The 14,541-nt window shown below is 35.7% G+C and overlaps 1 protein-coding gene across 1 annotated transcript in view; it reads left to right on the forward strand.

Annotated features, from left to right (window-relative positions):
• The window catches only part of BCAS3 (BCAS3 microtubule associated cell migration factor), a 957,541-nt gene that overhangs the window by 527,492 nt on the left and 415,508 nt on the right, over positions 1 to 14,541 (forward strand). Inside the window, exons 20-21 of the mRNA XM_056814655.1 lie at positions 1,948 to 2,113; positions 3,255 to 3,355. Of these exons, the coding sequence (XP_056670633.1) occupies positions 1,948 to 2,113; positions 3,255 to 3,355 (267 nt within the window). The remainder of the gene's footprint in view (positions 1 to 1,947; positions 2,114 to 3,254; positions 3,356 to 14,541) is intronic.

Raw genomic sequence — 14,541 nt, forward strand, 5'->3', positions numbered from 1 at the left:
GGGCTATTACAGTATACTGGGAGTTAGTGATTAAGGACCTATATTAATATGGTGACAGTGGTAGAAGGAGAGAAAGGGATATATTCTAGTTAGGTTGTAAAGACACAATTGACAGACCTTGGCAACAGATTGGATTTTGAAGGGTGAGAGATTGGAGTGGAGATAACATCTAGTTTGTGATCCTGAGGGACTGAGAGGATGATGTTGCCCTCTACTATAATAGGGAAGGGGGGAGGTAGGGTTATGGGGGAAGATAACAAATTCTGATTTTGACATCTTTTAAACCCAGGTCTTCCTGAATCAAGGCCTAGCACCCTATCCATTGTGCTATCTTGCTGCCACTTCCCCCTGTTTGCTTACTTTAAGGTTCAGGTGGCATCTCCTCCATGCAGTTGTTTTAGATTTCCCTTGCCCTTCCTTTGCTCATCAGCCTCAGGTATTACCAGAATAGTTTGACAGGACATAAATATTCTTTAACCTAATTATTTTCAAACTTATTTGCCTATTTGATTTTTTTTAATTATAGGACCCTTTTTTCATCTTTTTATCTTCTGTCTTCAGCATAGTGCCTTACACAAAACTATTCACTTAATAAGTTTTTATTGATTTTAATTCAACCAGTTTTCATACTATATCTGCAACTCTAAAAAGATTTTTTTTGGAGACACAACTTCTTTACATTCCTTTTCTTTCTCTCCTAAAGTAGGCTGCAAAGTTTTGGGTCTTTTTGAAACACCTGTTTGGTAAGCTTACAGTTGACATGCCTCTTCACTTGCCTAAGCTTAAAAGTGGCCATTAGACTTCCACCCTTTCTCTTGTTATCTCTGTTCAGTGACCCTATACTGGGAAACCTGATCTGGGTCACAGCAAATTCCCTGCACAAATGGAAGAGAATACAGTAAAGTCAGAAAGTCTTCTATTTCCTTATCCCATCTTTAATTTTTTTGTTACCTCCTTTGCTACAGTGATGGTATCTGAAGGACCTTTTGTTACATGTTAAGACATTCTGTGAAGCTCATTTTTCAGTGTTTCTCCCTGCTATTCTAATTACCCTTTTAACTTGCTTTTCCTTTATATCTTGCTGGCTAGTTATCAGCCAATTCCCCCAAATTGGCAGTGTAATTGACTCATCTGGCTTAGAGATAGGGTGACCCAACCAGCATTTATAGGAGATTTTTTTATTTGCTATTAGGTTTACTGTAAAACCTGAGATGCAGGACTAGACCTGTTGCAGTGGTGGGGACATGTGTACTCACTTGAAAGCCATTTGTAGCAACATATTTAGCTGCTGATCTCCCTGAGTTTGGCTTGCCTACTTTTAAGATGAAGGCAAATGATCACACTGAGAGTAGTCAAGTTTGAGGATTTGGAGAGAGTGAGTGTAGTTTCTTCATTTCTAGGAACTTCAAAAAATTTTTGTGTGGATGAAAGATTCTTCATAAGGTAGGAATAGGTGAGCACAAATTCTGCGCTATTCAGCCTCAAAAACTTGTTCCACTAAAACTCAGTTTATTCCAGTTTTGATTCATCATATTTAATTCCTTCCTGACAGTATTTAAATTTTTTTTAATGCTGTCAGAATGTCATCACAACAAAATTTGAACAACAGGGCATTCTTTGTAGCAGAATTTGATTGTATTTCATATTGCTTGAAAGTAAATGGGCAGTTAGCTGGGATTTTATGTTACTTATATGGAGATATTTATTATAATTTTTCATCTTTTACTGGGTATTTGACTTAAATTGTGAAAGACTGATGGAGTTGGCCATGTGATAGCTTTCCTCATCATGACTATTCAGGGGTGTCCAAGAGTAGCTTCTAGAACATTCAGAACAGGTAGAAAACTTAAAAGGATCAGAGTGTCCTCTACTTTGCCACAGTGGGTTTGTCTTGTTCCTCATTGTATTCTTGTCCTTAACCCAGATTCTATTTCTTTCTCTGCACAGATCAGTCCAAACAATTTGTGGTTGAGTCCTTGTACATCATCAGTTGTTATGGGACACTTGTGGAACATGTACTGGAACCTCGACCACTCAGCACTGCCCCCAAGATCAGTGATGATACCCCCCTTGAAATGGTGACATCTCCTCGGGCCAGTTGGACTCTAGTGAGGTAGAACCTCCTGCCTTTCTCCATAATATCTTAACATTTGTTCCCTTCCCTGGGGTTTTTGTTCCCTTACACATGTTAAAACTTGTTACTGCTCTGTTCACCAGTCACATGCTCATTGAAAGGCCTGCAGTGGCACAAAGCCAGCCTTTAAGTGAACTGCAATCCAATAGAAGAGGACTGGAGGCTATCCTTTAAAGGAATTCCTTATGAATGTGAATTAGAAACAGTCTTACCATTGTAGTCCTATTAGTTAAATAATCAGTGTCCCATTTTGAAGTGTGTCCTAATTGTTATCAGGATAGATTCCCATAAAGAAGGAGGGAAAATATCTTAGAAATAACTCAGAGTTCAATTTTTTCCAAGAGAGACAGGAAAATTTCATGGAGAAAAGGAAACAAAATTATGTATGAAAATGATGCCTGAGCTTTTGACATTTTAAAATATTGTTCGATTGATTTCTGTAGGTTCTTACATTCTTTACTGTTACTCATTTCTGGATTGGGCTGCTCAAAAGTGGGTTCATCTAGCTTTATAGGAGTGACCAGTTCCAGTTAAGATTATTCTGTCATCTCCAAAATGATTGTCTCCTTTTGGAACTATAAATGTTACCTGGATTGAGAAACAAAGTCATAAATTTTATGCACCTGTTTCTCACCTTGGTTTTTATTTGTCATTGAGTTAATTTTCTTATTAAATATAAGGAATTCCCAACAAGCAACCAAGTTGGGTGTTAAAATTTTAAAAGAAGTCTCCTCAAACAAAAATCATGCCCCAAAATGCCTGGTCTCGCTTGCAAAAAAACAAGTTACAACTCTCCATTGGAATAGAATGAAATCAGATGAAAAAATGACTCTCACCATCATACAACTATCTCTGTTCTCTAAATCTCATGGTCCTCTTCTTCTAGGTTCCATTGACAATGGCTTGATTGGGAGGAAGTGGGCAGAGGGAGGGTATGTGTCTGTCCTTTTTGTTCTTTTTTAGAGCTAGGGCTATGTGGTTTAGCACATTGAAGAAATTCTACTTCTTGATTCCAAGCCTTTTATGGATTTCTACCAGCTATTGTACTTGATGACAAGAGTTGTGATTTACATTGCCCTTATTAAGCTCAAAGATTAATATTCTCATATTATTCCCCTAGAACTCCTCAGTGGAATGAGTTGCAACCGCCTTTTAATACCAACCACCCTCTGCTCCTTGCTGCAGATGCCGTGCAGCACTCTCAGTTCCTGCTTGTTGGCTGTAAGTAGCTTCATTAGCCTGCACTCTTTTTAGTGTTTTCAATTCCAGTGTTTAGATGCTGGTTTTTTAAAGTAGCCATGCCCTTTTAGCATTGACCCATAGGCCCAGGGTCTAAAGGATTTCAAGCTACTAGCAAGCAAGATATCATATAAAAATATAAACTGTGACCCAGTATACTTTTTCAGAGGAGGGTAACACTGCTCTCTTGCTGGTATGTGTGTGTAAGGCAAGGCTGGGGAGTATATTGTGGAGTTTAGTAAAATGCTATGGAATGATGGGGAAAAAATTCCCTGCCTGAACTGGTTCAGACCATTTTGACACTTTTCCACCCCAGCATTAACCCATAGGTCTTGAAAAATAAAAACTGATAGAATTTACTGATAGTGTCTGGATCCATGTCTGCATATATTTGTTAATTCTGAAAGGTCTTGATATAGGTACTTTGATGAATGTAGTAAAAACTGTGAAAGAAACCTTATGCCTCCTACAAGACATTTTAGCTAAAATAGCTCTTTGGGTATATGAAAATTTGTGACAAACTGAGCTACAAATTTTATAAAAATATTCTTTTTTTTTTTTACAAAAAGAAAAGGTAGAAATTTACATTGAAACAGTTATGGTCATTTTTCATAGGAGACATGAGAAGACAACTTAAGTTTTTAAAAATTCATTTTGTGGTCATAAAACTTTAAAAATCATATAATTACAATTCAGTTTTGTAAAGTGGAATAACCTCCAATTTTACTAGATAAAACTTGCCAGACTACACATTTTTAGGAAATATCTTAAAGTTAGTATTGATTTTTTTTTGGTGAAGTTTTACTGTACTTGGCCCTTTATTCTTTTTTGTAAGAATCATGAATATAACACTTGAATGAAGACTACAAGGATGTTAGAATTACTTCCCATTTAAAAAATCTTCTGCATAAGAAAAGATAAAACTTATGGAAAAGTAATCTGTTTGATTGACATTGCTGAAAATGATAATATATGACTAAAGCAGACAGATATGCACAACATGCTCATCTGTGTCAGTGCAACAAAAGCCTCACATACAATTGCCTAAAGTAGATCAGCCCCGGGGAGGATGAAAGAAGGTTAGGGACTTTACCTGTCCATCTGGTATACCCTCTCTGAAACTCAGGGTTTAAGAGGTCAGCATTTCTTACTATCAATTTTCCTTTTAGAAACTGTACTGAGGGCCTGTTAAAACACAAGTGTCCTCTTGTTCTTGGGGCCTGGAAACTTTTCACTCTTACTTAACCACAGAATTCCCCTCTTGATTTTTTTCTATTGTGATTATTCTTCAGATATTCTTAGTTTAAGATACTTAAGGAAGGGGCAGAAGGAGCCCCCTCTGTCTACCATTAAATCAATCTGTGTAAATGATGTTTAGAATCTTCATTTGGTTTTGCTTAGATCTGTGGGTCTAATGAAGTAGACAGTGTACAGATTCAAAGGTAGTAATTATGGTAGGAAGAAAATGGAAGAAAAGAAAAAGTAGATAAGAGAAGGAACTTTGTTCTAACAAGGATAGAATAGGAGAGTAGGATTTGCATCTTAGGTATGCCTTGATCTGGCGATCATAATGTTTTATTGGGTGATGAAGAAAGTTGGGGATATGTGGCTGAAAAATGAAACCAAACCTTGAACAACAAAAAAATGCAAGACTTGATTTGAAGTCGTCTAGGTTTTAAGCCTTGCTTGCTATTGATTACAACACATTGCCTCCTTAAAGGCCAATAACTAGAGCTTCCATTTTTTACATATTTTTAACCATCCTCTTTATCTTACCTATTAAAATCCAATTAGACGAAGATTGCAGTAGACATGTCACTTGCACAGAGGTCACTATAGGAATATAGACTGTTTTGTATTTAGACTTTCTTATAGGACAGTGACTTTAGACCAATATTGAGTTTAGACTTTTTTTAAAGGGTGGAGACTCTAAACCCTATCTCAGGTAATCAGTGCTGAAATATTTTATAAAGTGCAAGTTTCTGTGATATAAAACTCTAACTAAAATATGCTCAGTTTCTACTAGAGTTCTCTCTAGGTCTCTGGTTTTGTAGGACCTATGGACTCAAAGTCATATTCTTCATGCCACAGAGAATGCCAAGGCACATAATCTTGGCATGATCTTAGAAGCATTGCCAACCTTTACTTTCTAAGAGGAGTCAGGAAAGCAAGTGATGGAATTTACAGAGAACAGACACTAGACAGTTTTGGCAAAGCTTTTAGAGATCAAATGCCCAAACTGTAACTTCAAGCTGCCTGTCTCTCCCCACCCCAACCCCCCCCAACCTCCCTCTTAACACTTTGTACCACCACCCTCCCTATTATCCTAGATGGGGAGTAAGGAAGTGCTTGCATTGGGCTGGTGGAGAGAGGTGTGAGGCATGTGAAAAATGTACTCAAGTATAGTGAAGGGGGAAAGGGATCAGCTCATTCCAGGACACCAAGGCACATGTGCCATGTCTTCACCAACATGGCTTTAGGAAAATCAATCTATGATGAAGCCAGCACCCACAGATTCAATTCTTTGAAGCTTCTTATATAGGTCTTGCCTTTTTCTTGAGGTTATGATTCCCTTTTAGTGTTCTTGTTAATTTTTCCTTGGATTTTCACAGATGGAAAGATAAACAAAATGTCATTTAAAAATGACATCCTCAGCTGAATCAGTTTACTACTGGAGGAATCAGCATTCCTTATATATGCATTTTTGGAATGGTTGTTAAAAATTTATTACCCAAATTATTGCTTTTTTTAAAAAATATCCTTATAGAAATTATCATAGACCATTTAATAAAATGTTTTTTTCTAGTGTAAGAAAATAGAATTCTTGTTGGTGCAAATGTTTTATCTTGCTTACATAAAGGGTTCACAAATAGGTTATCTACTACCTGTTTCCAGGGCAAAAAGTTGCCAGAAAAAAATTTTTTTCATTGTATTTGAATCTGCTCCTAATGATGTCCAGGTTCTTTTTATCAGGAAGGGAAGGAAGACTAGACAAATGTCCATACATTACCCAGATACCCTGATGCATGTAAGAGACATTTAAGACAGTGATAGAGTAGTTTGAGTACAAAATGAGGAAAATAAGACAGTGGGATCTCTCTAAATTTATTTCCTTCCCTTTTGGACAAAACAATAATCCAGATTTCAGTGATCATTTAGCTTCTTGTTATGAATATTTTAAGCTTATACAGTGAGGTCAGTGTCTTGTTTTATAGGTGGCTTTTAAAAAAATGGAATTTAATGTACTGCATTTTGTGGATTAAATTCCCTTCTTTCTATCCCCATTGCTATCACCCTATTCCAGATCTTTGTTACTTCTTGCCTAAACTATTAAAACAATTCCCTAATGATCTTTTTGTTTTCTGTTCATCTTCCTCTCTCCCATTCAGGGAACCTTATTTTAAAAAAGGAAGGTGGGGCATTTAGGTGACTCAGTAGATAGAGAGTCAGGCCTGGAGAAGGGAGTTCTTTGGTTCAAATCTTGCCTCAGACACTTTCTACCTGTGTTATCCTGGGTAAGCCACTTAACCCTGGTTGCCTAACCCTTACAGCCATGGAACTGATACTCTTATTGAATTTAAGATAGAAGGTAATGTTTTTGTTTTTGTTTTAAAGAAGAAAATAAAAACAGATCAACAAAATTAACCAATTCATAATAAATGTCTAATATAAAGTGTTTCATACCCATTCTTACCCATAGTTCCATATCTCTACTTTCAAAGAGAGAAAATAACAAATCCCAAACTATTAGGGATTTATTTCTACTATTTGAAGAAATCCACTGTATCATTGCAAACAAGAGTTTTTTCAGTAATCTATAGGAAGGCCTAAAGGATGATGGGAAAGGGCAATCTAACTTTTCCTTTCTCACTTTTGGTTATTTCAGCAAATACAGTTTTCCTGAAAGAAGAAATTAATGCTGACATAGCCTGATATCTCTTTGGTGCACAGACTGATCTAACCTCTTAAGTGACCATGAGTAAAACATATTCATGAGTTTCTGGACTCTCTTTTTAGAAAAAAAAAATTCTTGCCTTTCTTTTAGAACCACAAATCTTAAAAAAGTACCAAGTGGTATTTTTATTCAGAAAGTCTTTATTTCCAAATTCCACAGAAGTGTTAACCATATATTATGGATTCTTGAATGATAAAGTTTTAGGTGTTTTTTATTAAATGAACACTACCATTTTATGCTAATTATGTGATCCATGAGGCATTGATTGGCTCTGAAACATTCTTTAGCCTTTTTTTCTTTGCTAATCTGTAAAAAGTTGTAGATAATCATGTAACCATTGCCCAAAGAAAGCCATCTTGGTAAATGGACAGGTTTCTTTTTTTTAATTAGATTTTATTTTTTCAAATACATGTAGAAGTAAGGTTTGATGATTGTTTTCTAATATTTTGCAATTCAGATTCTCTCCCTCCCTTTTTTCTCCCTGCACCATATAAAGTGGTTAATAATGTGAGGTAGATAATATCAGTACTTGCATGCAGTAAATATTTCTGTATTCCCCATGTTATGACTGTAGACATAGCACATATATAATTTTTTAAAAATATGCATGAAGGAAATAAAGTGAAGGGGATGGCAAGCTTTGGTCTGTAGTTGAATTCTAACAGTTCCTTCTCTGGTGGTAGGTAGCATTTTTTTTAATCATGATTTCCTTGGGCTTATCTTGGAACCTTGTTTTGTTGGTAATGTTTAGTCCTTCACAGTTGATCATCTTAAAATATTTCTGTTACTGTATACACCGTTTTCTTGAGTCTACTCATTTCACCTTGTATCAATTCATATAAGTCTTTTCAGGTTTTTATGAACTCACCCTGTTCATCATTTCTTACAGTGCAATAGTTTTCTATTGCGTCCCTATACCACAGCTTGTTCAGCCATTCCTCATTTGAAAAATATCCTCTCAATTAGCTGGACTATTTTAAAGTATATTAATTATAACTGGGCTTCAGTTGAGGTTTAATATTAAAAATTCTTTGAATTTCATTCAGCATGTACCTTTTAAAAGTAGTTTCCTTTTAATCCTTACAATAACACTTTGAGAAACTTAGAACAGTTATTACTTCCCCCATTTTATAAATGAGAAAACCAAGAGGCAAAAATTTAAGTGAATTGCTCCAGTTTGAATGAAAGTAGACACAAAGTGCCAGCCATTTGTCCTGTCAACAATTGCTATCTCCACTATAATAAATTTAAAAATAATTTTATTGCTGTTTTCTGTTTCTTATATCATCACAATATCCCGTATAGTTCTCTTCCTCCCCTTCCCAAAAACCTGAACTGTTTCATATGACTATTAAATAAAGGGTTGGCTTGGTGCTTTTTTTTTTTAAAGAGAAAAAATATCAGCAGAATCAATCAATATGTTGAGAAAGTTCAAAAACATATGTAATGTGTAACACTTATGAATCTCCTGCTGCCACAAAAATGTAGGTTAGGGATGTCTTCTATTATCTTTTCATTCATCCATATAATTTTGTTATATTTACTTTTGATTTTTTGTTGTGTTATATAGTTTATTATTAATATTCTAATTTGTTACTTAAGCCTTTGCAACTACAGGAGATCCATAAAATATCTGTATCAAAAATAATAATTATAATACTTCTTTGGTTTCAAGAACATATTCATTTCAGAATTTAGTATTCCTTTATCATATAATTATGAATAGAGTGATGGAAACCCTGCATTGTAATAGCTGGCCAAAGATTAAAAGGCACTGGAAGAACTGGAACACCTATCTAAAGGTCCTGATTTCCAACTCTGGAAAGTAGCTGATAGTACTTCAGCATATAACTGAGAAAAAAATCATATTATAGAGTGAAAGGAATCTGCATCTTTCTCTTTGCTCAGAATAGTTACAGCATCAATATTATTCTTTTGAGAACTTGTCCTCGTGTAGTGGGTTTAAATTTGTAGATCTATATATACACAGGGCTTCAGGACTAGAAAATAAATTTGATCTTTACCACCACGGTCAATGATAGTGTCCTGGAGAAATAATTATATTTATAGAAGGACTGTGGGACCTACCACATTTTTCAGTCATCCCTGGATTTAGGAGGAATAAGTCTCCTTTCAGTATTGTCATCAATTTAATCTAACATCCTGAATTGCATCACTGTTATGGCTCATACCAAATATGAAAGAGGAACTCATCAATATTTCCCTACATTGTCACCAGTAAATATTTGTCCATGAGTAACTAGGGTGGAGAGGAAAGAGATATGAATCTCTTGTGGAGGAAACTTGGCATGTAGAATTTGTTTTAAGAGTATTTAGAGTTAGTTGGCCATATATTGTGCCATACTGCTTTGGCATCTGGGTTTCTGTGAATTTACAGTAACATTTCACTTTGCACACTTGAATTTTACTGAAGATTTTCATAATTTTTGGCTTGCTTGATTCTGTTGTGAGGGTCTTGGAGAAATTTAGGATCTTATGAATAGTTCTAAACAAGGAAAACGAAAAGCTTTATTTTTTGTTTTCTCCTCTTTCTTAGATTTTTGTGTGCGATCTTGTTTGCCTTATTAAGTCTTTTTCACTTTAAGCTTCTTTTCGAATTGAATGGTTCATACTTCTTCAGAAAGTATTTTATTCATATCTGGCCTCAGCCACTTCCTAGCTGTGTGACCCTGAGCAAGTCACTTGATCCCCATTGCCTAGCCCTTACCACTCTTCTGCCTTGGAACCAATACAAGTATTGATTCCAAGACGGAAAGTAAGGGTTTAAAAAAAAAAAAGTATTTTAAGTAATAATAGCAGCAGCAGGATCTTCTAGGCTTTAGAACTCTCCTTTGTCCATATTATCAACCCTCTATGTGATATGTTTTATACTTCTTATTCATGACCAAGCCCTTTAAAACAATGAAATATTGTGAAATTTTATATGGAGTATTTTTGTTTTTAAAGAGATTTGTTTGCTTTTTCTATGGATGATGCTATCATCCTAAATGGTAATAAGAGGAAGTCCTTAATAGTTAGTGTATTGCTGAACAAATTTATGTCCTGTTTTATTTTCCTAGTAATCTTAGTACTTTTTTGGAGGAGAGCCTAAAGTCAGCATTTTCCATTATTAGACCAAATGTTTGTTTTTTTTTTTTTAAATATCATCTTCAAACAATAAGCATAGTCAGACTTAGGATTTTCTGTCCCTTTCAGGCTAATTTGTAGTCTACTTTTGGGGGTAGTGGGGTTCATTTTTCCTAAAGGAATTCAAGCAAAGGTTGGATGAACACTTGTTGGTTATATAATAAAGAATATTCTTCCTCAGGTATGGACTTGCTTATGTGACTAGTGATGTCCCTTTTAACACTCATCTTCTGTTGTTCTGAGATGTAGTATTTTAATATCTTATCTCATTTGATCCTTACATCAGCCTTGTTAGTTAAATATTGTAACTGTAGTAAATATTGTAACTGTAGTAAATATTGTAACTGTAGTGTCTTTTCAGGTGAGAGAACTGAAACTCAATGAATCTTAGAATTTTAGTGTTGGAAGGAACTGAAGGGGAAATATATTCCAACTATAAGTAGGAATCCTTTCTTTGTCACCATAAATTGAGATTGTACAACTGGAAGACTTCTAGTAGCTTAGAATTCACTACATACTGAGGTAGTTCATTGCATTACTGGACATTTCTAATTGTGAGATGCTTCCATCCTCTGTTCTTATACCCTACCAAAACAGTTATTCAAATCTAATCTCTTTTGTACATACCAACCCTTCAAGTCTTTGGGGGATAGGGAGGTGGTGAGAAGATTGTGTCCTCTCTATGCCTGTGATGATGAAACTGTAACAGGCATGCCGAAAAAGGCATGCAGATTGTTGCCAGCCAGAGCTCATTACAGAAATTTCCATGCACCTGAGGACATTCACCACTTTCCCCACCCCTCTGCCCAGCTTCCCATCCTCCCTTCCCTGTCTGGGGTGGGGTGGGGTTTGGGGGAATGTGGTGGTAGGGGGGCTCATATGCTGCCTAACAATGTAGCACAAACAATAGCCTTTTGAGTCTGTGGTGAAGGTGATGCCTGTGGTGGGGTTGGAGAGGAGCCAGGTTTCAGGTGAGCATAATTCACAATGTGGCACATAACTGGAGGGGAGTAGAAGCTTGGGACCACTCTCCTTTCCACATGATCCTCTCATCATCCACCCCTCTTTAGCAACCCAATGAGAGTGCTTCCTACTTTCCCTGAGTGGGGTAAGTGCAGGGAGGGGCTTGAAACTCAAGCTGGGGGTGGGGGTGGGGTCTGGTACTCCATCTCTAAAAGGTTATCCATCATTGCTCTATGATTTGTCTTGGACTATTTCCCCAGGATCTTCTTTAATTGAACTTCATGTTGCATAGTTTTGTGTCTCTTCAGCAACCTAGCTGCCCTCCTCTCCACAAAGTTTCAACTTGTCAAAGACCTTCATAAAATATTGCTCCTAAACGTCCAATGTGGCTTGACCAATATAAAAGTAGACTTTCCAAATTCCAAACATGATAGTTCTATTATTTTAGAGGATTTTTAGGCCAGCTTTTGGCAGCTGGCGTATTACATTCTTGACTCATTCAACTTTCAGCCTCCTTGAAAGTCTTTTTAAATACAAACTACTTTCTCATCTTGTCTCTTCCATTCTATATTTAGGTACAAACATCTACTATACAATTGTGAGCTTTTACACGTACCCCCTATAAAAGGTTTTCTTAGTGGATTAGGGCTTGTCTTGGCCTTCTTCTCTCATCCAAAATATCAACTGCTTCTCCTTTACTTTGAGTTATTCACTAATTTGATAAGGCTGACATCCTTTATTTGAATCTTCTTTCGCTATGTAACACCATGAATAAAATAATACTAGATATCAGTTTAGTAATTACACTGTCTATTAGAAAACACACTGTAAGACAAATCTGGAGAAGAAATAATTCTGGGCTTTGGCAGTATTTCCCCATGTTGTATGGACAGATGTGACCCCAAAAGAATTTCTGTGTACAAGAAGATATTGTATAACTCCAAAAGGATATGGGGCAACTTCTACAGTATAGGGTTTCTATTTGCATTAAAAAGACACATAATGAAGAGAAGGAATGAAAGAAACAAGCATTTATTAAGTACCTGCTATGCTACATGCTAGGAATTCTTTTTACAGATATTTCATTTGATCCTCACAAAAAAACAGTTAAGGAGGCAGATAGATGTTAAGTAACTTGGTCTGAGACACACAGCTAGTGTCTGAAGCTAATTTTGAACTTAGGTCTTTTTTTCTAAAGGTTGATTAATATTTATTAATAGTTATATCATAATATTAATATTGACATGTTTATTTTTTGTTTTGCTTGTTCTTATTTTTTATATTTAGATTTTTAATGTTTATTTTTTTAAATATTTTTTCAAGTTTTATGTGTTTCATTTTCTTTTCCTCCCCTCTTCCCTTGCCCCTCCCAGAGCCAACAAGCAATTCCACTGGGTTGTACAAATGTTATCACTTGATACCGATTTCCATGTTATTCATTTTTGCTAGCAATTTTTAAAAGCCTAAACACCAAATCACATGCCCATGTATACATGTGATAAGTGATGTCATATGTTTTGCTTTTGCATTTCTACTTCCATAGTTCTTTCTCTCAATATAGTTAGCATTCTTAGCATAAGTCCTTCAGGAATGTCCTGGCTTGTTGCATGGCTACTAGTAGCAAAGTCCATTATGTTGGATTGTTCCACAATGTTTTACTTTCCATGTATAGTGTTCTCTTGGTTCTGCTCATTTCACTCTGCATCAGTTCTTTGAGGTTCTCCCTTGAACCTAGGTCTTCTTAACTCCAGGGCCAGCACTCTCTGAGCTACTAGGCACTGAGTGCCATAATTACAAAGGAATTAAAACTGGCTCTAACTATGAAATCATCAGGTTTAGTGTCCATATCATACAGATAAAAAACAACAAAACAAAACTTGTGGCCTAGAAAGGAGAAAATGTCACGCAATTAGCAATTATTTATTTGGCCCATTAGGCCACTGAACTATGGTATAGGCAAGGCATCTTATATTACTTATAAATTGAAGAGTAGATAGCCATTCAGGTAGAATACTTGAGGTTATTTCACCTATACAAAATTAACAAATGTATAAGCAGCACAATTTAGGTGTTTTTTTAAACTTTTTGAATAAAAATTTGTTTATTCTTCTCTGTGTATCAACATCTTTTGTATCCTTCAGAGCTGGGGTCAAGGTAGACCTCTCTGAGAAATATCCTGAGCTTTCCCTTAATTGATGCAGCTCATTTAGTAACATCTATTCATTTAATTAATTCAGGCTTTGATTTTATTGTCATAGAGAACTTCCACTGAGGAAACTTCCTCTACAAATGATCTGCAACTTTAAAACTTTGAAAGTAGCTTAGCAGTCCATTTTTAAAATAGCCCCAGTTATTTTTATGTATTACCTTGCAAACTACTCTCATACCCAATTCATGAAAAGGTGGATCTAGAAGGAATCTGCAACATCATCAAGCCCAGTTCTTTGTTTTATAGATGAGGAAATATACCCAAAGACTTACCCAAGGTCACACATTGAGCTAGTGGAAAAATTGGAATGAGTACCCAGTTTTTCTAATTTTAAAACTAGATCATGATGACTTTAATGTGGTTTTTGAGCTATGATCATTCTTTTTCCTCCTCTGGACTTTCCCCTGGAGCCTGTTAACATAGCACAAGATCAATGGAATAATCATAGAATCTTAAACTTGGGAGGCTGCAGAGTAATGACCCTCCATTCTGGAGCCATAGACCTGTGTTCACATCTCTGTCCTGTTACCACCGATGTGACCCTAAGCAAGTTTAATTAACTTCTCTTGACCTTAAAATTTTCCTCCTTAAAATAAAGATGTTGGACTAAATTATATATATACTATTCTTTTCTTCTCCAAACCAGAAATCTGATACCTGAAAAATTATCTCACCTTACTCTTAAAATGTTCGAGAAGCAGAATGAAGTACTTTCTGTGCAGAACAATGTGCTCAGCCTTAGTTGGAGAAAAAGAGCCTTAAACTTTTCACTATCTGCTCTTCATTGTATTTTTGACATTTCCTTTAGGTATTTAATAGTTGTCTAAAATAACTATGAATGTCAAACTACCTTCCTCTCATGCTGCTTTCACAAAGGGAGAAGACAAATCAAAG

The sequence above is a fragment of the Monodelphis domestica genome, chromosome 2 (genome assembly GCF_027887165.1).
Source record: "Monodelphis domestica isolate mMonDom1 chromosome 2, mMonDom1.pri, whole genome shotgun sequence".
In the NCBI taxonomy this organism is placed as follows: domain Eukaryota; kingdom Metazoa; phylum Chordata; class Mammalia; order Didelphimorphia; family Didelphidae; genus Monodelphis; species Monodelphis domestica.